Below are 26,252 nucleotides of genomic sequence, written 5' to 3' on the forward strand. Positions count from 1 at the left end.
ATGAGATGCCACTGCTTCTATCTAGAATGCTGCCATATCTGCTACATTTTAAAGCGATTCTTTTGGCGAAAAATGGCGTTAGTGATTGTTTTGAGGAGTCGAATATCATTAGAGTTTTCACTCCCAATTCCATCCTTGCCAATGACACCCTTCTGTACAATGTTGTCCTTGCCTACTCTGGCATTAAATTCTTGCGCACAATTACATAATCAATGAGATGCCACTGCTTCGATCTAGAATGCTGCCATATCTGCTACATTTTAAAGCGATTCTTTTGGCGAAAAATGGCGTTAGTGATTGTTTTGAGGAGTCGAATACCATTAGAGTTTTCACTCCCAATTCCATCCTTGCCAATGACACCCTTCTGTACAATGTTGTCCTTGCCTACTCTGGCATTAAAATCACTAAGTAAGATTATTTTGTCTTGTTGATTAATGTTTGATAGGATGTCATCCAGTTCTGAATAAAATTATTCTTTGATGTCATCGTCAGAATCTAGTATGGAGGCATACGTGCAGATCACCATGGCATATTGGTTTTCATTTAACCAAAGTCCTAATGTTATAAGGCGCTCATTATACCCAGTGGGAACCTTCGACAGTTCCTTGAGAAGACTGTTCTCAATAGCAAAGCCTACCCCATGTATTTGGTGCTCATTGGTAGCTTTCCCCTTTCAGAAGAAGCTGTAACCTGCACCTTGTTCGTTCAACTGACCATTGGCAAGAAAGGTTTCCTGGAGTGCTGCTATATCTTTGTTGTATCTTCTTAATTCTCTACCCACTATGGCTGTTCTCCTTTTGGGCCTCTCAGTTGCGGGGTCATCATTTGTTGTTCTTACATACTTGCCAATTTCACAAAACTCCAAATCAGGAGATGACAAAAATCAGGAAAAATTAGGAGAGACAATTGGTCAAAACTGCTTATTCTACATGTCTTGCACAATACAGGAGTACTATGGTATATATTATAACACTCATTATCTCAAAACCCGAATATTGCTATACAAGGCTACAAGGCTAAAAATTACACATTTTCTATTCCCTCACAGGAAGTATGTGAGTGAGATGATCGGTCTCTGGTAAGTCTTCCGAAAATAGTATGAACTTGTGCTCCATACATGTGAATCAGTCATGCACTCAGATGCCATTATTCAGCAAATGCATAGATTAATATATTGCATCATGAGCCTGAGCAATTATGCAAAGCGCAATGCTATTTTTATCAAGTAATAAATTAAAATTCGCCAGAATTGTCTCCAAATGGTTCCTAAAATCTCTAGAAAAGTCACTAGTCGCTATCTTTGAAATTCTGTTACTAAATTACTAAAAAAGACTCCAAATCTAGCAACTAGTCTCTAGAACCGACTAGACTGACGTGAATGAACATGAACATAGCATGCGAGAACGAGAGATCGACAATTGATATACACGTCGCGATATACAGGTTTCAATACGCACGAATAGGTTGTAAATACTTTGTGGTTCAAAGATCATTCAGTAATTGCATACAGTGTGGTAAATAGGCAAGCACAAAGTGCAAAGTCACATTTCTCACAACAGTAGATAGTTTCCTGGTTTGACAGGCACACAAAGCATTTTCTTGGGTGATTCCTACTTCCGGTCAGTGAGTTCTCAGATATGAAGTGACTATAGTCATTGCACTAGATCTCCAGAAGTTCTCCCTGGACATTTTGCTTCCACTGTCAAATCACAATACTTCTCTGTCAGTTCTGATACCAGATTGAGACGAAAACTCAGTTGAGAATCCGTCCCACCTTTCTTCCAGAAGAAAACAAATGAACTGAAAACAGCAATGTCCAATAAGTGCCAAAGCATTTTCATATAGTACTCCTCCTCTATGCCACAGAGTAACTGACAATGAATTAGCCAGACAAATCGATTCCTCCCATTCCTTTGCTGAATTTTAAACTCAGAGTAGGTGATTTCCTCTCTAATCCCATAAAAGTTTAACACTGTTATTGTGGACAGTACTAATCATTTGAAACATCTTTTTTATCTGCCCATTTCATTATCATCAGTTTGTTGTTGTACCAGACTGTATACTCTCTCTTTTGTAACTTTCAAGTCTTCAGATCTTTGGGTACATCCTTCCTGTTTATGCGTAAAATGCCTGCAGCATCTGTTTTCTTTTCCACTAACAATTCAGTCTTGGAGAATAATAGCAATTGTCCATGTATAACATATACCTTTTGCCTAGAAGATTGCCCATTATCAGCAGCACGACTTGGGAAGGCTTTTTACAAATTGTCAAATTGTGTTTAATTATCCTCCTGTGTATGTTGGGTATTCAGCCCGAAGGCTGGTTTGATCCTCTGTAGCTCCGCCAACAGCTGTCATAAATAGCCCAGGCGTCAATGAAGAGGCGTACTAGGAAAATGAGGAGTGAGGTAGTTTCTCGTTGCTTTCCTCACCGAGCCAGCCATTGCTATTACTTATCAGTCTGCCAAGCCCACTGAAATGCATGCACCAACCGACTCCATGAGCGATATTTTCACACCATTCATAACAGGTACTGGCTGCATACGGAATGGTATTACTATCCTCCTAATCAATATATATCTAGTTAAGATGAGTTTTCAATTAAACATGTTTCAACCCAAACAATAGGGTCATCCTCAGTAAAATGCATTATAATATCTAAAAACATTAAGAAAGGCGATTGCATTCAGTGCTTGTTAAAAAGTTTTTCATTAAAAAATCATGACGAAATTAAAATATGAGGTGATGCAGCAAACACAGAAAGGTCAAATGGGCCACGTAACATTATGAATCAGATGGTTTAACTTCACTAGCGACTCACATAACATTAGCCTCTGATTTACAGAATAATTGACGATGATGATGATGGTGATGATGCTTGTTGTTTAAAGGAGCCTAACATTAGGTCACTGGGCCCTAATGGTACAAAATGAGACGAAATGTAATGACAATTTAAAAGTCCAAAATCAACCACTGACCAGAATTCAAAACATGATAACGAAGAATGAATGGATGAATATGAATTTAAAACAATCAGTGAATCCCACCTGCAATGACCCACATTCCCAGAAACTATCGTAAAACAATAGTGTTACTGACCAAGGGACTGCTTCTAAAGCACAATCCTGAATCGATGATGCTCATTGTCTAAAGGGGTCCAAAATCCAGGTCATCGGCCCCTCATAATGATACTTGTCACTAGTAAAGTAGAACCATGGTATTTTTCATATTGCGGTAGTAATCAAAAGTAGCGTAGACTCGCGGTATTCCACACATTATGTCACTACTCACAGGTAATGTAATACGCACATGTGATGCAGACCTATGGTGTTTCTCACATTGCAGCGCCACTTACAGGCAACACAAACCTAGGGTGTTCCTCACATAGGTGTACTAATCACAGGGACTCGTACTATCGCATGGCGTTCCTCACATAGTGAGTACTAATCATAGGCAACACTGTCCCACTGTCACACATATAGTGGTACTATCACAGGCAACGCTCAGACCCGTGGTGTTTCTCACATAATGGTACTAATTACAGGCAACATAAGAACGTGGTGTTCCTCATGTAGTGATACTAATCACGGGTATTGGAAATCCCACTCTGATTCACACTCTGTTTCCACTAATCACAAACCTATTGTGTACCTAACATAGTGGTACTACTCGAAGGCGACCCATAGTGTTCCCTGCATGATGCTACTAATCATAAGTAGTCTCATGGTTCTAATCCGATCATCCCTTGGTCACCCCTTTTAGTTGCCTATTATGACAGGCAGGAGATACCATGGGTGTATTCTTCGTCTGCGTTCCCCACCCACACGGGGTTGTGTGTTTGGTCCGCGAGAGCTATTTTATTTCACTCAAGTCCGCTGGCAAGCCGGATAGGAACTCCTATCTGCCACCTGGGACGTGCCATGTGGGAGTATCACCTCTCCCCCTGCTACGCCAGCATAGTATGTTCATGGGCAAAATAAGTGAGAGTCAACAGTGTACAGATACATCTGAACTGCATCAAGGGGCAACGAGGAAGTTACAACAAAAAGACCTCCAGCACAAAAACTTTTATAATGACAGTCAGTCATATTTTATTATATATATATCGATTAGGAGGATAATTAAACACAATTTGACAATTTGTAAAAAGTTCAATCGTCAATATGGATCAAACATGAGATTTAGAGTCTGTAATTGGGAAGGCTTATCAAGAGTCTTTAGTTCAATACCGTCAACTTCAGCTTGAACCTGTGCAGATTTTCTAGTGTATACTAGACTGTTCTAAATGAACGCAGAATCAGATTCACACAAGCTGAAGGACTGCATTCCAAATCATGCTCTTTTCTTAGGAATGAACATTCTCCAGCCAATGCGACCTTTCCATAACAACAGACTCTCATCAATGGCAATATCACGTTTAGGGGTCTAGGCGGCTTGAAATAACTCAACAATATATTTCAAAACAGACCAAATTTTGAAAAGCTTTGGATCAGGGGCACTTCCCAGATCAAATTTGCATTGTCACTGAAGTGCAAGAATTTCACTAACAAATGAAAACGTGATTCAGATACGATATCTGTAAAGAATGGAGAAATCAGTCTGTTTTTACTGAAAAACACCCCCATTGTTGGTTTTTGAACTATGCCTTGTAATAAAAATAGGCCCAACAAGAGTTTTGTTTCTGAGGTATTGGTAGGTTTCCACTTTTTGTCACAGCTTCTATTCTTGATTTTCCCCAGCCTGAGATTTTCTTTCAACTGACTAAAATAGTTCGTCAGTAAAACAGAATTCAAAAATGCATAGCGGATCACAATCCAGAATTACATGTATACCTGCATCTCCCGTGAAAGGAAGTCTAGACCTAGGCTTACTTGGAATGTCAGTCCATACACTGCTACTTTCCAGCACTACTTCTTCTTGATCATCATTTTCTGTGTCACTTTGTTCATCAATGGACATATCACTGTCAGTGTCTGTATATTTATTTATTATTAAACTTTTTTTTTACAAATTGTTTTACGTGCACCGGCACAGATAGGTCTTGCGGCAACGCGTCGCGACGATGGGACAGAAAGGGCTAGGAATGGGAAGGAAGCGGCCATGGTCTTAAGTAAGGTACAGCCCCAGCATTTGTCTTGTGTGAAAATGGGAAACCACAGAAAACCACCTTCAGAGCTGCTGACAGTGGTATTCAAACCCACTATCTCCCGAATACTGGATATTGTAAGTGACTAATCTCATTTTGAAACCTGTATTGAAGATCAAATGAAAGTAAAAACAATAAATTTATTATTCCACCTATTCAATACTCAACTAGCTTACAAAATTAGGATTTCATCCTTATTGCTAATTTATTAAAACATGGTACATGTTTCGCACATTTTCTGAGCATCTTCAGCCACTTTGGAATCTTAAGACTAATTAGAAATATTGACCTAGAACTTATATGATTTGTCATTAGCAAGCTTAAAATTAATGCAATTTTAAAGAAAACATGGTTAAATACGACTTTCTTGTATATTGTGTGAAATGGTTATGATCTAAGTATAACAGCTATTGACATTCAATTAAAACGATTATAATTTTCTTGTATATATCGTCAAAATGGCTGGGCTAAGTATAACAGTTATTGACATTCAACTTGAAACTATTATAGTCATAAAAGTTTGTTTTCTTAAAATGTTTTACTAAAATCTTGAAGAATCATTGTCACTTCTTATAAACTCAAAACAATGACTATATTACACTCTAAAAAATGTTTTATGAGATCAGGCTAAAGAATTATTGTGATCGTCATCTTGCTATCTGCAGCTCATGTTTTACTATTTCTTATTATAAGTATTGATAGTTACACACTTGAATTTACTTATGGTGAAACGTGTTATAATCCAACTTTACAATTATTTTGACCAAGATTTAAAAATTTGGGTGTATGAATTAGGCCTGAGTCAAAAGGGACACTGAAACTTAATGTTGACAGTTGAAGTATGTTTTCTCCAAACTAAGCAATGAACTTGTTGACATATCCCTTCGACTCCTGCCTGTGTGTTCACGGCTGCTTGACGACTGCTTGTTGTTCTACTAGCACTCCTTGGCCCGGTTTCATCAACACATGTTAGTACTTAACAAGGTGTTAAATCATTTTAACATACGATTTAAGAAAATTTGCGTTTCATCAACAAATGTTAACATTAACAAATGTTAAACTGCGTATTAAAGTTAACATCAGCCATTTCCAATGTTAAATGGCTAACATTAGCATTTAGCAACCTGTTCCAAAATGGTTGCTGTGAATCTCGCTTTTGATGCGGAATTGCTCTATTCAGATCTTTTACAAAACAATCCTGATCGAAGAAGAGTTCAGCGACGTAATGACTTTAGAAAATTTGACGGATGCGGAATTTCTTCATAGATACAGGTCATCGAAAATAGTCGTTGCTAAGGTTGTTGACGAAATTCGAGTGAGGTTAGAATATCCTACGAAGAGAAACTTAACCTCTTTCTCCAATGTTGCAGGTACTGATAATATTACGATTTTTTGCTACTGGTTATTTTCACATAATGGTCGGAGACAATGCTGGAATTTCTAAAGCCACTGTTAGTAGAGTTGTTTGACGAGTGTCTGCAGCAATACCATCCATAATGAGGAGGCATATAACATTACATTCCCTTCAGTAGAAGAGCATTAGCAAATTATCCGCGACTTCTATGAAATAAGCCGTTTTCCTAGTGTTTGTTCTAGGTGCAATAGATTACACACATGAAAGAATCCAATCACCTGGAGGCAATTGGCCCGAAATATATCGTAATCGGAAGGGATATTTCTCTAATAATGTTCAGGTGATTAATGAGTCTAACCTCCAAATCAGGGATATATTTGCTAGGTGGTCTGGTTCTGCACACGACAATACAATATTTAATAACTCCCATATCGGAGCACAGTTTGAAGTTGGACAATTAACGAAGTGATTTTGTTAGGTGACAGTGGATACCCGCTAAAATAGTATCTGTTAACCCCATTGAAACCATCGCGGACTTTCTGCCACGCCTCGTCCTTTTGTTTTATCGTCAAGCCATCCGTGCGCTTGCACTCAATAACTTATATGCATTTACTAACTAATCCAATTAACAACTCTTTTTCGAAGGAGGAAAAATTAGAACTACGATTCCGTTTCACTTCTCGCGCCATATTTTACAGCTGTACGCAAACAAAAGCGCATCAGAGCGCGCTGTAAAACAGCATGTTCGTACCACTGCCTCCTTGATTCGCACCACTTCGCAATATTGGGAGAGTTAACAGTCGATTTGTTAAAATTTCACAAGAAGAGTTTGATGAAACGCAAGAAACCTAGCAAGATGTTAAAATTTTAACTCCGTATTAACTAACTACTTGTTAGTATATATTTAACATGTGTTGATGAAACCGGGCCCTTGTGTTGTATTTGTGGATATGTAACTGTAACTATTTTTAAAATATCAGATCCTCCAAATATGAGTTTGATTTTTCATGCGTAACACACATGCCTGTCAGTTATCCCCACTACCTCACCCCTCAGCTCCACCCTAGTCCCATTCTCCTGTTGTTGCTCCTCCTTTATCCCCTCCCATTCCTCCTCCTCTCGCCATCGCTTGGCCTTGGCTCCTGTCAGAAGCTCAGTTCCATTCCATTAATGAACTGCTCCAACACGCTGCTCAAGGTGAGTTCAAATCTTTTTCCACTCTTCTTTCCGCGTTTGTAATTCCAACATGCCTAATTTGGTTTTCATTTCTTTCATCAGGTTTCCATGGTCCCATATCAAACTGGGAATCAAGCATGATTTCAAAATAAGATCTTCACATGACCATACTATTTTCTCTGGAACCACCTGAGTTAAGACCGTCGAATGCCACAGCTTACAAAAACAAGAGTTATTCTTCACATGAATGACATATGTTTTGCAATTTTCTTTTAATAAGACAGATATAAACATTTTATGACTTATATGCTTCAAGCTGGATCATCTTTCATGTGTGTATGGACTTAACAACTGAGTTTCTCACCTTAGATTTTAAAGAATTTTACTTCATGGTCTGACGCACCATATTCTCACTCCATATTTTTGTACCATAATTTTAACTTATTTTAAATTACTACTGTATGTGCGTCATGTGTTTTTAATACTGTTTTTTGGATATTTGTATTTTGCTTAACTGTATCATGGCCGATGACGACACGTAATTAGTGTCGAAACTAGTACCACTCTTTTATGAACGGCATGTGATATAACTCACATCAATGGTACATGTAACTCCCCTCCACGGGGGGTGTCTAAAGAGAGCTGTACCACCTTGGGATGAGGAAACGAGCTTACTTCAGTTGAGAAATATTCGCAGTTGTTGCCATTTATAATGCAGGCGAGATCATTAACAAAGTTATTGTTTAATATCTCGTAACTCGGGCCTATGTAGGTATTTTTTGGAGAGAAGTTTTAAAACCTAATAAAAACTATCCAATTAAATCGAGTGTTTTACTCGCCAACGTACCTAACAAGTAATAATAATAATTTTACATCCCCACATACTTTAAATGATTTTCGGAGACGCCAAACAAAACATACCAGGGTATGCTTTAATTAAAAAAAAGAGACAACGGACGTATGAAATTAAACATTATGATAATAAAATGCATTACCGTCACACCTGTACATAGATACCCATAAATGCAGCAAACTTTCCTGTTATTTATTTTTATTCTTTCCGTCAAGGAGCTTTTGGCACTATCCGGGCAATAACATACCTAACCTAAACAATGCGGTCTGTCTTATCTCATGGACAGCTGTTTACGTAAATCCTGATGTGATAAATGTAGAGAACAAACATGAAATATACTTAAAAATAAGGGTTTGGGTTTCAACAGCCGCAGTTATCAAAATAATGTTTCCAGCCACTATGTATTACATTCAGAAGTACAACTCGTAACGTAGGCTAGTTATCAGCTGGTGGTTTGGCACGCCGTCTACAGCACGGCTTTATTCAGAAGGAGTGACTTCTGCTACACATACACCAACTGGGAATATCAGAGACCAACTCCAGAAACCATTTGGGAATAGATTCACACTGTTTAGACTCTATAGTCGCGAACGAAACTATTTTTAAAAGGTTCAAAAAGACAGGACCTCGTATGCTCTCAATTGCAGTGCATGGCTCAAAGAGAACGAGGCATTGCTGATCTGATGCAGTTGACGAGACAGCAGTGATGATGACGTCACTTAAAATGTCAACACGCCAGTAGCAGGGCAGGGAAGTTGTGGCGCAAGGCAATAATTCAAATGAAAGCAGTGATCAGGTTTACTGTGTGGTAGGCCTACTGCTCAACTGACAGAGACAAATGACTGGCCATTAAGTTCTTTTTTTTATCAATATTGCATTATATGATAGTACAATACCCTTATCCCTTTTTTTCTAAGGGGTCGAGTATGAAGTGAGAAGAATCTTCGTAGCGAGTTTTTAAGACCGTATGCCCTTCCCAACATCAACCTTAACAGAGAAATGAATGAGATGTAACAAATGACATGATATGAGGAACTAAAATGGATTATATTTACTTTCTATGTAGGCCTAAAAGTCGTGTTCACCATTTATAGACTTTTTCGTTTAGAAATACTGCCTTCCGACGAAAATAGCCGGTATAACTCAAATACATCCATAAGTTTGTTAAAGAAGAGTGTAAAATGTTTACACATACAATTTATAACTCTTTATAGCCTAGAAGTTGAGTGTTCGCTGCACAAAATTTGAGTTTATCGCATACTGGACCCCCCTTTACTTTTCTTGGCTATAAATGTGGGCAGAAAAAAGGGGTCTAATACGTGAGTAAGTATGGTAGTTAATGTTTATTTCACTTCAGGTCATATTGTCAGCTCGTAACAGGAAGAATATTTCCCAGTCTCGGTACTTAAAAACACGCGTCTAACTTCAATGATGTAAGCCTAGCCTATCTGACTTTTCAGAAAATATCTCACACCGGAATTTAATGCCAAATGACTATAACTGCAAATGAGTTGAATCAATTGTGTTTATATTATATTTGCTGTATTTTTTAAATGTAAATGAATTGTACATAATTTTTAAATATCTGAATTCCTTGAATAATTTACGCATCCCAAATTTTTGCCTGTATTTTCATCAAAAAAGTGCAATAATTACGCTAGAAAATACAGTACCTCTTATCTCAAATTGGCAGTGCAGATCAAACCTCGATAAACTTTGACATGCCATGTAACACCACCATCAAAAAGAAGGGAGAATCTAGCGAGTTTGTACACGTGCAACTGGGTGTGAAAAGCAGCGTTGCACTGTCATGCTAGCAATAACCGTAGACAGAAGAAAATTCCCACTGTACGTTATTTTCAAAAGAAAAACAGTGCCTAAAGTGAAGTTTCCCAAAGGCATTCATGTATAGGTTCAAGAGAAGGGATAGATGGATACAGCTCTTGTCCAGGACTGGGGCCGTACGGTGTGGGGAGCACGGCCAGGGGCACTGCTTCGATGCCCAGCAATGCTAGTGTGGGACAGTTTCTGCAGACACTTGGTGAAGAAACGTCTTCAGGAAATGAAAACTGATCTTGTAATTCCTGGTGGACTCACACATTGTCTACAGCCATTAGATGTTTCCGACAACAAGCCCTTTAAGGACAACGTATGTAAATTGTACGCCGCATGGATGGCAGGAGGGGAGCATGAACTGATGCCAGCAGGCAAAATAAAGAAGCAGTCAGCTGAACTCGTGTGTGATTGGGTTATGGTGTCAACAGACTTTATTGTGAAGAGTTTCTTGAAGACGGGCATTGCAAATGTATTGGATGAAAGTTAGGATGATGCAGTATGGGATGGTGACCAGAATGATGTATGCAAGAATAGCTCGGAGACTGAAGGCACTGACAATGAATAGGGTAAGTTGTAACATGCTCCCCTACATCATGATGTCTAACCTTTTCAATGGCTCTACTTCTGCTCTTACCTCTGCGTGTGTTCCGTTTGCTCACTCAGCCCGCTGTGTGCTTCAAAACTGCTCGCCCTCCGTCCCCTCCCCTCTGCCGCTGCTTGTCTACGTCACCTTGCACTCTGGTTCTTTCTGGACTCTACTTTTACAATATAAAAGGCTCGCTCTGGCCTCGAACTGGCAGTCGGACTTCTTGCAACGAACTGTGTGGAGGGAGGAGTCCATCATTCGCATATACGGCTGGTCCGTATGCGATGTTTTATTTGTCTGCAACTCAAGATCTGAACCTACGACCGGTAGCTGGGTGAGCGATATTAATCTCTTTGTGCTTTCTAATTCTCAGTTCTGGAAAACTATTTGCGTTCTCTAATATGCCATTCCGGCTGAAAATGTAACACTACTCTTGTTGTGGCTACAAGACAACATTATAGACCTGTATGTTCATTCTCAAGTTCATATTTGAATTTTCCCAATTTTATTCTTCATCTAAAAATTGGTAACTAACTTGGTGAACAGACACAAGAACTGACAGTCGTATCTGTGACATTCTTGGAACTCTCTTCTACGCCTGGTTTTTGGGAGTGAGCTTATTACTTTTCTAAATTTATACGCAGGCTGTACCTTTTTCTTTCCCTTTGCCAGCCCTTGGACATAATTTTCTCCTCCTTTATTCTTCCTTTTATCCTATTCTGGGGGTTTTGCATATTGTACAGTGGCCTTTGTAAATTTTAGAATTCCTTTTTTGATATAGTGTGGTGTACATTGATAGGGAACTTGACATTTGATTCTAGTCAATCTTTTTTTTTTTGTATCAGATCCCCATGTATACTGTGGCGTACCAGCCTAGTATTGATCATTTTCTTTCTCTTCCGCTTCAATCTGTTGCCTAGACTTATGGCATTACAATTCCTATTTCGATTGTATTCAATTAATAATTGTAACCTTGTTCTTGTGATCATTTTTTGTTGTTTCTATAATACATGTGCATTAAGAAAATTTAACTGATTGTATCTTCCTGATTACTGTCCCTCCCTAATTCACAACTCCTTGTCAACTTGTACTTACCACGTATACTTCTGGAATGGTCTCAGCGCAACGCTTCTTTGCAAACTCTGCTTATTCACTACGATTTCATTCTGAATACTTATTTTAATGGAGAGGTGATTTAAAGTTGGCCACGCATTTTGTGAAGGCGTGCATCGTTTTCACTGAATACCTTACCTCGCTTTGCCCATGTTTGCTTGCGCTACCACACTGGTCAGACTAGTGTCTTAATTTACTGTCCACTTTTTTGTGCTACGTGTTGTTTTTGATACTTGCTTATTTGGACTATTCTATTTATCTACAATAATTAACATTACTTTTATTCATCACATCCATTCTTTTACTACTACCTTCCACTACCTACTGTACCATTACGTTACATTAGCGGCCGTAAATGTCATGGAAACAGTGGACAAATATGGCGCACAATAGCTTCAGGTAATGTGCAAGTACACAGAGTAGAGATCTAGTAAATCGGTATCGTCCGGCCGCAAGGAAAAAGAATCTCGAGATTAAATAATGATGGACTAAAAAAATTTGAATGAAACCGATTCTTGACTACCTTGAGAAGAAAAAAGTTACGAGTTGAAGAGAAGCAGCACGACTAATGGAAGGATATAAAAGGGTCAACGCATCGTTAATTACTAAAGTATTAATATATAAACAGCAGTGAAGATTACATCTACAAAAATATATCGGCGGAAAAGGCGTAGATTTGAAGGAAATATTTGTTACTGTAACACCTAAACTCAGAAGCGAAAGGAAACTTCGGCCGAGTTATACATTGCCGAAATTAGTATTATAGCGGCAAATCCTTGATAAGGAAGGCATAATTTATTGTTTCCAGGAGGGAGACAATATCTGTTTAAGCGAAAGAAATAGCAAGAAGTAGGCCGAATTAGAGAAATCTCTAAATTTAAAAGAAAAGAATATTCTCGACCAATACGAGATTCTGAAAACAAATATTACGTATTGAATAGCCTACTATTCACCAGTATACTATGAATTCTACTATGTATTTGTTCTTTTATGACTGCATGAGAACTGGTGACAAGATGGACTCAGCTTAAACAGATGGAAATGTTCGCTCAAGACTAAATAGCTCAAGCCAAGATCCTCAGCCGGAGCCGCAGATGACGTAATCTTTGGATCGCAGGGGCTGCCTACTCCAAGATGCCATAGTCCAGGAGAGATCCAGCAGCAAAATCCCGTTACGAGATAAGTATTATGAGTTGCATCGTAATGAATTTGAGATCAATTGATGAAAAATATTTATATGTGTGCAGGAGTGCTAGTAGTAAGAGATGTAGTGCCAATGAAAGGATATTAGAATATAAATGCCAATTATTAGCCGATGATGTGTGCCAATTTCTACAATATAACTACGGTGCTAATGTGATAATTTTAAGGTTAACGGAAACTAGATCTGATTGAGCATTTGTGCATGTTTAGTGCCAATCCATACGTGTAGACCGTGAAACTTTAACCAGTTGTGGTTGTAGAAAATGCAGGCGAAATACGAGACGTAACCTAAAACTTCAGGTCAATATGTGTAGCAATCATGGCCAGTACGATAATTGTATTGTAAGGAAATGTTTGAAATATTACGAAGTTGCAGTGTATGAGAGAATAATCAGGTTATTAAGTATTGCTACCGTAACACAGAGGTTATTTAAGTGGAATTGAATGAAGATATTTTTAAATATGGAGGTATATATATATGAAGGAAATGAAATGTTAATGTGGCAAGTTGTAATTAGAGTGAGGAAATATGTTTCTGTTCGTTGCTTGAGAATGGGATAGATGATTGAATTGTGAATTCCTGTTACATATTATATTTATATTTGGATTAGCACTGCAAGTGAAGGATTTAGGCCATGTTAAGTTGAATGTATGTGTCGAGCCAAGCATAATGTGTCTCGTAGTAACTTTCAGCGGAAGATAATGATAGGTTACGTGTTTGTTATATATTACGTAATATATATTCAGGAATAGAATGGAGCCTCGCATATTTACATATTTGAAGGTCAGCGCGTTAACGCTAATATGGAGTACGGTTTACTTTGACAAAACCTTGGCACAGCGAAGAGATATTTGAGAATATATAAATATATTGGCACATGATTAGGAATGCATGGCACGATTTTCGCAGGTTAGACTGACGTACTATCATAGCTATGGCACTCTGTAGTAAGATTATTTGGTTTATTTTGTACATATGGTGATGTACTGTTTTAATTTATTCATTTTGGGTTATGATAGGAATATTAATAACTGCATGGGTGTTTTGAACCCAGATTTAAACATGGTAATGCTTATCTCGTAACGTGATGAGTCACAAACAAGAATCCAAACAAGAATCCAAACATGTATCCAAGTAAATTTGGTCAAACAGACCGAAAAGAAAGATGAAACCTAAATGATGCCCCAAAGAAAATCCCAAACAATATTAAAAGGAAGATATTCCACTCCTCCTTGGATTAATAAAGTTTTGGTCCCTATTTTTCCCCTTGTATCAATTTAAACATGGAAGATATCCCTTTCAGACCGAGTACGCACAATTGTGCGGGTTCGTATTTTAGTTATCCCTGACCGTATTTGATGTTTTTTCGGCGCTACACCGGACTGCAGTGATTGTGCAGGACACGTGGCGTGTATTTCAATTGATTTTAGTATGCGCTTGACCGCCAGGGCGAAGGAAGAAGAGTTTAAAAAGCACAGTTGATCGGCGAGATGGCAGGAAGCAGTAGTGCCGAAAGTAAGTATTTATTTACTGCGTTTATATTAATCTAGAAGCTTTACTGAATACCGGAATATATTCAATGAAATGTGTACTTTGGTTAGTGAACGTAAATTTTGAAGCTACACCATCGTACGTGATACGAGGTTTTGAATTTTGTTACGCACAATTGTGTGGGTCCTGTTTTTCGGATGTTAGTTTTTATTTTGTAAAATAAACTATTAATATGTGTATTGAGGAGCATTTTAGTCAGTTCTTGACGTACAAACAAAAATTCACACCTCCAGTTTTCTTTCAGGTCTGAAAGGGATATGGTATATTTTTGAAACTTAACAAAAATGTAAGCAAACATGATGATAACTTAAAGATTTTTCAAATATGTTTTTCTCGGAAGTCAAGCATTTGAGACTGATATTTGTAATTTCACACGATTTTCCTTTCTTTATTGCCGATGGATGCATATTATTCATTTTTATAATACATTAGCATGCTAATAAACTAGATATAATTTTGATTTCGCGTTTCTATTCCTTAAGTAACTTGTAGTACATAGTAGTATGGTAATATACGGATCTATTGAATTAATTTATGCTAAATACTAGGTGATGATTAGATAATTTCTTTCACGTATGGATACGGAGTGACTGTTTCAACGGACGGATACTCTTCAACGGAATCTACGATTTGTCTAAAGCGTATGGGAATATAATGAAGCGAATTTACCCTGAGAAGCGAATATGCACCATGTTGTTGTAGTTCGTGTTCATAAATTATATCTCAGTTCAGAGTCTAGGTATGATTTACGACCCGATGCTTTGAATTTTGTAGCCGGAGCAATATTTAAACAGGTGTATATTCAGTTATTTATTTTTTTTTTGCTAGGGGCTTTACGTCGCACCGACACAGATAGGTCTTATGGCGACAATGGGATAGGAAAGGCCTAGGAGTTGGAAGGAAGCGGCCGTGGCCTTAATTAAGGTACAGCCCCAGCATTTGCCTGGTGTGAAAATGGGAAACCACGGAAAACCATTTTCAGGGCTGCCGATAGTGGGATTCGAACCTACTATCTCCCGGATGCAAACTCACAGCCGCGCGCCTCTACACGCACGGCCAACTCGCCCGGTATATATTCAGTTAATGCTCCAACGCGGCGTAATAGAGGAAGTCACCGCGGGAACTTTAATAAACGAAGGGTGCAATAAATTTGGTCGCCCAACGTGGTGCAACAACATAAGACAGAGGCACCGGGAAAGGTTGCAGAAATTAACTGGTGCACTACCACACCACAAAATATTTAAAGTATTTGTACATCACGTACCAAAGTATGCCAGTTGTTTTGTTTCAATAGATTAATGTTAATTTTAAGTTTTATTTTGGGAATACGATCTTTTGCACACAAATCCCCGCATAATTCACGCACTAAAAAATGTTCACACTTATTTTTTGTCAAAAAAGTTATAAGAGTAAATACAGTATTTCCTTTTCTCTTTTGTGCAACTGTTCATTTAAAATGCTCAGTTCCCTAAGCCAGTGTTTTTATAAAACACAGTATGTCCACTTATTTTATTGTCTCTAAAAATACATGACAATCAGATAATTTGATAAGGAAATTCAAAACACTTATACGAGAACAAAAATATATATTATCATTGCCGACGAGAATCATTGTTAGTACTGTTATTAGGCCGATGTAAGCTCATGATATTTACTCTGACGAGTCTAGTGTCAGACCTAAGACGAAACGCTGGTTAATAGAGCAAATGCCGGAAAAACCCTACATCTAATTTTTGATCTGATTTTTTTTCATGATATTTACTTTGTGATACATTAAAAATGACTTATCTCAGCTTATTTAATAACTTTATTTATCGCTTTACACTTTCTTGTCTTCTATCTTACCACTTTCCTTTCATTACATTTTAAAATCTTTTATCCACCAATAGTAAAGCATTCTATTTACCATTGTCCTCAGTCCCTACTGATCTGATTAAACTTATATGTGACTTTCTTTTTACCAAAGTGAAAATTAAGTTGAAGGAGTATGGATTTGATAGAGAAGATTCAAGTTGAAATGCAAGTGGTATTAAACATGTTCACCAAAACATTCCAGAATGCATTTCAGAAGTGGAAGAAACCTTGTAACAGCCAATAAATTTTTTAATCAATCGCAAAGTTGGGAATAAAAACAACAGGTCCTCAGGGATCAGCGTTCTGTTACTGTTACCACAAGACTAATGAGGGCGATCTCTTACTTCACTTCAACTTGGTGAAATTCACCAAAATGACTGAAAACTTACTTTTTTTCCTTTTCTATTGGCTTTACGTCGCATGGACACAGATACGTCTTATGGCAACGATGGGACAGGAAATAGCCAGGACTGCCAAGGAAGCGGCTGTGGCCTTAGTTAAGGTACAGCCCCAGCATTTGCCTGGTGTGAAAATGGGAAACCACGGAAAACCATCTTCAGGGCTGCCGACAGTGGGGTTCGAACCCACTATCTCCCGAATACTGGATACTGGCCGCACTTAAGCGACTGCAGATATCGAGCTCGGTAAACTTACTTTTAGGGTTTGTGAAGAAGAAAAGCTTGTTTAGATAAATACCTTAAACCATCACATGAAAATAATAAATAGTGCAAAGATGACCAATTAAAGGACTTACAATAAGGTGAATGATGATCAAAAACTGATCACTGGGAATGGATAATATCATTACTTTGCCATATAAAAAATGATAAACATCAATAACACCCAATGAATTTTTTCACTTCCCTTAACATCTAAATTTTCAAAATCTAGGACAACTCACCAAGGCAAATGTGACTGTACGGATCTGAACACTGTTGTCAATCAACTTCTGCAAGTTTGCAGCAATTACCACCATATCTCGTGCGTCAACTAGGCCAGCTCCAACCAGTTCAGCTGCGATACCTTCAGCGGAATCTTTCCCTATCGCAAACTCGAACCGGATGTCGTTCAGCTCACGCTTAGGATTCCTGCAATATAAACCACAAAAATTCTCATTCATCACAACATATAATGCCTTCTTTTTACTACTATGACTATTCTATAAGTTATAAAAATGAACAAGATTAAGAAAAGATAGAAATGATATTGGCTCCTTATCTATGAAACACTTAATCTAATGGCACAGTTTGAAGTTGATCATAGAATTTGACTTTTGTTGCTAGTATTAGTATGGTTACAATATTTTCTGAAAAGCTTATTTGTTCCTGTAACAGCTAAACATGCCACATTAGAAATCTGTTTTGGATTAAATTATGACAAACATAAAGTACTTGTTAGTGCTTATAAATGCCTACTTCGAACATTAGTACCTATTTTGGAATTAATGGCTATTTAACACGTTGGGTGCCACGTGCCACCATATGGCGTCACGGTGGTCTTCAAATTTGAGATGGCGTGACGCCATATGGCGGCACAGTTGAGTTTCAGGCGATGCACCGTAGATAATCAGCTGTGACATCTATGCGCGTAAAATTGGTACTACGTGAAGGGCGAACTTCAGGGTCTATTCCAGCTATGTATTTTTACTGTATGCCACCATGTGGCGCCACAGTATTCTTCCGAAGCCACTGAGTGGCCTGTGGTCGTTGTCACAGGTGAAAGCGCGCCAGGCATTGTTTATTCCTCGTTTACGTACGTATTATCACTCAGTTTATATAGTTGTGCAAAAATATAAAAAAATGAAAGATATTGGTAATAATCTTACGAGGGAACACATACATGCGTTACACTCGGATTCGGTTGAAATTTGGTAGGAATATTCGTGGGAGACAGTAGAATGCTAAGGTGAAAACTGCATGTACCCAGCGCAAGTTTAAACGCCAAAATTGAACAAATAAATAGTCATAAAATTAGAAGTGCCGCGGGAGTATCGGGGTGTGGAGGAGAGGTAGGGAGGAGCGAAGCAGCGGACGTGAACCAACCGGGCTGTGTCGAATTGCGCCAGCAGCCAGGTAGCGTATAGTTAGCGCGTTCCCCTTAACTTCCCGATCAGATGTGCAAAACGTAAATACGAAAACAGCACATGAAACAAGTGTACAAAGGACGATGTTTGAACAACGATGCCAATAAGGTTTGAAAAATTACAATGAGTAACAAGAACTCGGGCGTGCGGAGACGCATATTTTCAATGTTTAGAGTTATCAGAAAACTGTTAACAATATGTAATGTAATGTAAGTACTTGCTTTGCATTTTACTAGGTTTTCATAAATATTGCGTTAATTTGAATTAGCAAATAAATATCCCGTATTTGAAATTGGTATTGCACATTCCATGTCAAAAAATTCTGTGACACCATATGGCGTCATGCTATATTTTATCTTTCCTAAAAATTTATGTGACACCATATGGCGTCACACATGACCATGGTATGGTGAGATAAAATTTACTTAGTACATCATATAAATACACCCCAAGATTATATAAACAGACTACAACGCGTACAATTGCTTTGGCACCAGCGGAATGCAATTCAAAAACATGCCTGGCACCAGTGGAATAGTGTGCTACAATCGGCTCGGCACTCAACGTGTTAAGCACCTAAATCATTATTACTTAATTCTTTAAGTTTTATTTTATTTTTTGCTTCAATATATTTTGTTGGTGGGCAGGGAGTAACAGGCCACTTATGACTGTCAGAACAGATAGCGGACAACATGGTATTCTTTGTGTTCTCATACACCCAATTAGACTGCAGATCTACATGTCACAAGAACAAACATATATCCAATTCTTGTGATGAAAAGAGAATCAAGGTGCCGTGCTGAGTTTTCTTTACTTCTTTGGTGGTGCTGGCAGATGGATGTGTTTCATAAATAGTGGTGAGGTGTATGTAGTACGTCTTCTGTCTTCTATATATACTTTGCATAAAGATCCTATTTTGGTAATCTATCATATTATAGCTCGAGACCAGAGAGCTGATGTTAGTGAGGAGATGGTGTGCAATACAAAATAGGCTAGGTTGGGCTAGAGATATGGACCAAATTCAGGAAGAACCTGGTTGGGAAGATATAAAACAAATGACATTACCTGTGGAACATCTTCAGCCACATTATATCTGTCACCAGGGGAAATAGTCTCATCTAAATATGCTACTGCCTGATCACATCCTGTGAAGTTAGGAGGATATTCTCTCAATTTAGAAACATCCCACCTAACATGAGGCATAAATTTACATAAGCAAACCTTGAAAAATACACAGCAGTCAACTGTAAAGTAGCTGAAGAGTACAGTAGTTACAGTACAGTTTTCCAGAACCGAGATCAATAAAAACTGGCATTTCCAAATAAAGTAAAACCCGTCTGACATTTCGAGGAGAAAACATAAACTGTAAATAGTTGAGAAGTTTATACAAATTTTGATAGCCCCTAACTTTAGCATGTATTTTAAATTTTTTTGTATCTATATGGAGGAGGATAGGTTACCTAGGAGAATAATGGAGTCTGTTATGGAGGGTAAGAGAAGTAGAGGGAGACCAAAACGACGATGGTTAGACTCGGTTTCTAACGATTTAAAGATAAGAGGTATAGAACTAAATGAGGCCACAACACTAGTTGCAAATCGAGGATTGTGGCACGTTTAGTAAATTCTCAGAGGCTTGCAGACTGAACACTGAAAGGCATAACAGTCTATAATGATTATGTATGTATGTATGTATGTATGTATGTATGTATGTATGTATTTAAAGTTGCCTAAAACCAAGTATAGTAAAGAACAAGTTGTCCTGTTCCCATAAGGCCTGTGGGAACAATGCTGCAGTGCTGTACGACATTACTGCCAGGCCATTCCTGGATGGCAGAGTAGGAATCTGCTGTGACAGTAAAGGCAATGGCAACCAGTAGCGACAGCTACAGGAGGCCAGTTAGATTGCATAGCCATAGATCTTTCCAAAGCCTTTGATAGAGTGGAACATGGAATATTATTAAAGAAATTGGAGGGAATAGGATTGGACGTGAGGGTTATACGTTGGATAAGAACATTTCTAAATTCAAAGGTTCAGAAAGTCAAAGTAGGAAATAATATATCACAGGAAGAGAAAGTTTGGAAGGAAATCGCACAGGGTAGTATAATCAGTCCATTACTTTTCTTAATATACACAAATGATTTAGGGAACAATATAACATCAAAAATAAGATTGTATGCAGATGATATAATTGTTTATAGGGAAATACATAACACTGAGGATTGTTCAGAATTACAAAGGGACCTTGAATGTATCCAACAGTGGGTTGAAGAAAATAATATGAAGGTTAATGGAGGCAAATCAACTGTTACAACTTTTACAAACAGGAGCTTTAAAACTGAATTTGAATATACTTTGGATGAGGTAGTTATCCCAAAAGATGGCAAGTGCAAATACTTAGGTGTGAGATTTGAAAGTAATTTGCATTGGAAGGGTCATGTTGATGACATTGTTGGGAAAGCATACAGATCGTTACAAGTCATAATGAGGCTACTTAAAGGATGCAACAAAGAATTAAAAGAAAAAAGTTACTTAAGTATGGTTCGTCCATTATTGGAATATGCAAACAGTGTTTGGGATCCTCACCAAGAATACCTAATAAAAGAAATAGATAGTGTGCAGAGGAAAGCAGCAAGATTTGTAACAGGGGATTTCAGGAGAAACAGTAGTGTATCAGAAATGTTAGAGGAACTTGGGTGAAAAAACTTTAAGTAAGGGAAGGGAGAAAACTAGACTTATAGGATTATATAGAGCCTATACAGAAGAAGAAGCATGGGGAGAAATCCGTGAGAGACTTCAGTTGGAAAATAATTATACTGGCAGAACTGACCACAAGTATAAAATTAGAAGGAATTTTAGCAGAAGCGACTGGGGTAAATTTTCATTCATTGGGAAGGGCGTGAAGGAGTGGAACAGTTTACCAGGGGTAGTGTTTGATCCTTTTCCAAAATCTGTACAGGTATTCAAGAAGAGAATGAAAAGCAACAGGGAAAATAAATGAAATGTTAGAGGGCATTCGATCAGTGCAGGCTATTGTAAATTAAAAAAAAGTGTGTAAAAAAAAAAAAAAATTTTTTTTTCCATCCCCTGGTCCATGGAGTTTGGACAGCCAAAGTAGGGGACTGCCTGTAGGGGTGAAGTACAGTGGGGACTTCGAGGGCCCTGGGACCACTACGGTAGCTGTGAAGGCCCTTCAGGAACTCTGAAAAGTGGTGGCAAAAGGGGGCTCTGGTTAAGACACAACAGGTCGTTATGATACTTAAGTTCCAAAATGGGTTTTAAAAAAAGTAAATAAATGCAATGTAACTTTTAATCTTCAGTTGCACAGTATTATTTGAAGTAATTCCACATACTGTATATGAGTTGACTATGTTTGTAAGTATAGGAGATATTATAAGTAGAATTTTGTAAACAATATAAATTTATTAAGGATGATCTGTTTGTTTAATAGAAAAAAATTGTTAGCATAAATTGTATATTATTGTATTCTAGAAACATTTTTTTTTCTTCTCTTGTTAATTTAAAATTTAGTGCTTGACAATAATGTATTTTAGTGTACCATTTGCCACCGAGGTAGACACCTCATTTGCAACTAAAGAGATTTTGATTTTGAATAATGTACTTAAGCAACCATAAATTATTGCCATAAATGCATGAACTGAAAGTGACAGATATACAACAATAAATATACAATCGTAATACTTAACCAGTTGCAACCTTTGATCTGAGAATTAAACCTAATTAATAAATCTGTTATGGCAGCAGTAGATATCTGATAAATCATACATAAGAACAGTGTATTGTTCACTGACAGATGTAAATTTTGTAAGTACTGTAGCGGGTTATTCGGTTCTTTAAAACTTAAACCACTACACAAGGAGATACTGTAGCATGCTTTAATAACCATTAAATTTATTGAACTTCTATTTACAGTTAATTAAAAGTTCACTCACATTTCATTTTTCCACTCGAGACAGCTTTACTCTTTTCACGGCTTCTCACAGTGCAACTAACAAGCCTTGGTAAACTTCGCATAGCCGTCAGATGGAATCACTCCTGATGAATGACTCGCCACGGACTCGCGACCATCTGGTTACATTAACTTGAGACTGATGCACACAAGACTGACGTGCTCCAGTTGAGCTCTTTATAATGAGCCCGCAGAAGATTCTAAGAGTTTCCAATTCCAGATCATTCTGGGAGCCTGGTCCAATGTTAATCTAAGAGTTTCCAATTCCAGATCATTCTGGGAGCCTGGTCCAATGTTAATCAGTTTCCACCTTCTTATAGCAGTTCCCTCATCTTGGGCCTCGACAATTTATGGCCGCTATTGTTTATCTTGTTGCTGGCACCATACACATTGTTGCAATTGGCCTGCAATTATTATCTCTTGCTGGAGTTATAGCCCTGGACTCAGCCTTGACTGTTACAGCCTCTTTAAAGTCCATCTCGAGTAGCTCCACAATAAGGTTGGTGGTCTAGGTAGAGAACCATCATTTTATTTGGGGAGACTGCTGAATCCTATAGACTATGTCATTAATCTTGGTGATAACTCTGAAGGAACTTCCCATGGCGACTGGAGCGGTAACTTCCCCCTTACCCATATAAGTTGGTATAGCCACACTCTGCCTGGCAGGTCATACCAAACTTTAATAATGGTACTGTTTTATGTCTAACTACTTCTGATGGTTTTAGGAGACACTGAGGTGGTAGAATTTTGTCCCACAGGAGTTATTTACATGCCAGTAAATCTACCAACACGAGGCTGATGTATTTGGCCACCCTTACATACCAATGAACTGAGACAGGATTGAACCTGCCAAGCTGAGGTCAGAAGGCCAGCGCCTCAACTGTCTGAGCCACTCAACCTGGCATATACCAAACTTTCATCTGGTCACTAGCTACCTTCATGTGTCACTGAACATACTTGAGAATGTTGCTTAACTTCCCTGCTAGCTCCCAGGTGTAGTCTGCTGCCACTTGTTCTTGCTCCGGGGCCGTCAAAATAGAAGACCATGTTGGCAGGTGTCGTGCCTGATGGGTGGATGCATAGTAAGCCACCAGGAAGAAAGGTATCCTCTCATTTCAACCCCTCTGCTGTGCTGACACCACCTTCCGCAGATGTTCCTCAGCGATCTTCGTGATTCGCTCTACCATGCTGCCTGACTGCGGGTGGAGAGGTGTCGTTCGGGTCTTGCATACACCAATACATTGCAGAACATCCTTCATCAGTGTCGATTCAAAGTTTCTGCTCTGGTCACTGTGCAGCTCTTTTAGGACACCAAAGCGGTAGAAGTAATTCATCACCAGGGCACCGGCTACTGTTGACACTTCCTGATTGGGAATGGTATAAACCTCGGACACCTTGGTGAAAAAGTCCATGGCTAGAAGCAGTTGGCAATTTCTGGTATCCGATTCTAGAAATGGTCCTGTGATGTCAATGGATATTCTTTTAAAAGGTGTTCTGACGTACTGCTGTATCTCGTCCCTACTCTTGGTACGAGGACCTCGGCTCGCATTTGGCACACATTTGGAACCATCTTTCGATGTCTGTCCTAAGGTGCACCCAGTAGTGTTCCCAGACCAGGTTTGAGGTCTTATTAACGCCTAGACGGCCTACCGTGGTGCTTCCATGAACACCAGTCACAATCTCCAGCCTTTTGTCCATAAGAATTACTAGCTAGAACCTCCTCCTTCCAGTTGGCTGATTCCCATACATGCACCAACAGACCATGCCTTGTATGTCAGGGTACGGTAAGTGATTTCATTCCTTGCTGGTTGCCATCCAGATTCTACACCCCACAGGACTTGTTGAACGTCACTGTCCAACTTTTCTTTAGGGTTGGGAAAACCCAAGATAGGTGCTGAGCACAGGGATTAGTTTGAGTGACTAGAATGCGGCCTCTGGCTCCAGTGAGAAACTGAGGAACAAGTATAGTTGACACTCAATGAATGGAAGGTTAAGTTCAAGGAATTAAATCTCATGGTAAGCAAAGCCAAAACAGTAGTGATGGCAATAAACAGACAGGGACGACCAGCGAACATCATGCTAGGAAGCCATCCACTGGAAAGTATGAAAACTTTATATAACTCAGCAGTGTAATGTCTCAAGAGACACTAGCCACAAAAGAGGTGGCAAATCAAGAGGAGAAGAGCTCTCACTTTCACCAGCAATTCCTGAGGGCTGGACAAGTTAAAGAATGGCATGGTTAGAAAGGAAGCTGGGATTGAGAAATCATTGTTAGATCATGTCAACATGTCCAGATTGAGATGGTTCAGGCATGTAATGAGGATGAAGCCAATAAGGACAACTTAAGTTAACTTGGAGAGACATATGGCAGGAAAACGGATGGTGGGAAGACCAAGAACCCACTGGATAGACATTGCAGATCGGAAAAGGCCACTGGAACAGTAAAATGATAATTATGATGATTATGATAGCAGTCTTTGAATAGTACCTGTTTAACTGAAACATTTATTCATTTAAAACCAAATATATTTGTTCAAAGTTACACATGATCATCTTATTCCTTCTAAACTTCCTTGCCTTTCCTCCTGTACTTACTCCATGGGTTCCACCTCTAGTAGGGTCTCAGCATAACCAGTTTTCCACTGTGTCTCTATGCGGGTTACCGTGAGAATAAGGCTATACACAGATATGCCAACTTTCAAGAAAGGCAATTCGCAATGCAGCCGCTAAAGCACGGAGGGGGAGGGGGGAGGGCGGTCGTAGATTTTTTTTCTTTTTTAGAGATCTTATAACAGTTTGGAGTTCATATTAGCGCGGGATTCAGTCTTGTTCTTCCTCATCATGCGCATCTGAAAAATTGCGGCTACACACACTACAAAACACGTGTGAATTAGATTTTGAAGAACACAGTAAACAGGGCCAATCTTTCGAGTATTCCTCCCTAAATTTTTGAACTATTTTTGGTTTATTACTAGCGTCACTAGTCACGGTAACGTAATCACACGTATTTTACTGCACAAGAAATCGCTTCATTATTTCAAACCTTTCGCATTTCGTAACACAAGATTACCATATATCCCAGAAGAGCAATATATGTAAATTTGGCAACTTAAATAGCAATAAATACTTCAACAGTCACGCACACAGTATTCACAATTAAACAGAGTTTGTCACCATTTGCCGCCAAAACAAAGACAAAAGAACTCGCATACTTACATGGAAGTCTGATCATGTGAGGAACAAAACCAACCACTCCGCAAGATATACCAGTTCACAGGTGCCTATATTTCCGGTACTGGAAGCACACACTGCGTTCGGTGCGTGAAAACTCGAAATATTCTTAATCGAGGGACAGTAAAGGGGTATAAATGATTACTGAGAAATCCGGAAATAATATTCTGAGAATTCAAGCTGTAATGGCATTCCTTGTGTATCTTTTTCAACACTTCATACACTTAGATTTAAAAATCAACAAAAAATCGTAATTTGTGGTGTGTGATTCGTAAAGGCGTAATTACGATGGGTAATT

General features: G+C 38.5%; 1 protein-coding gene across 3 annotated transcripts in view; it reads right to left on the bottom strand.

The window, feature by feature from the left end:
* fray (frayed) overlaps positions 1–26,252 on the bottom strand; it is a 394,936-nt gene that overhangs the window by 15,218 nt on the left and 353,466 nt on the right. For all 3 annotated transcript variants that reach the window (XM_067150114.2, XM_067150115.2, XM_067150113.2), the window contains one exon: positions 17,574–17,760. In XM_067150114.2, coding sequence (XP_067006215.2) covers positions 17,574–17,760 — 187 coding nt within the window. The remainder of the gene's footprint in view (positions 1–17,573; positions 17,761–26,252) is intronic.

This window comes from Anabrus simplex, chromosome 6 (assembly GCF_040414725.1).
Source record: "Anabrus simplex isolate iqAnaSimp1 chromosome 6, ASM4041472v1, whole genome shotgun sequence".
In the NCBI taxonomy this organism is placed as follows: domain Eukaryota; kingdom Metazoa; phylum Arthropoda; class Insecta; order Orthoptera; family Tettigoniidae; genus Anabrus; species Anabrus simplex.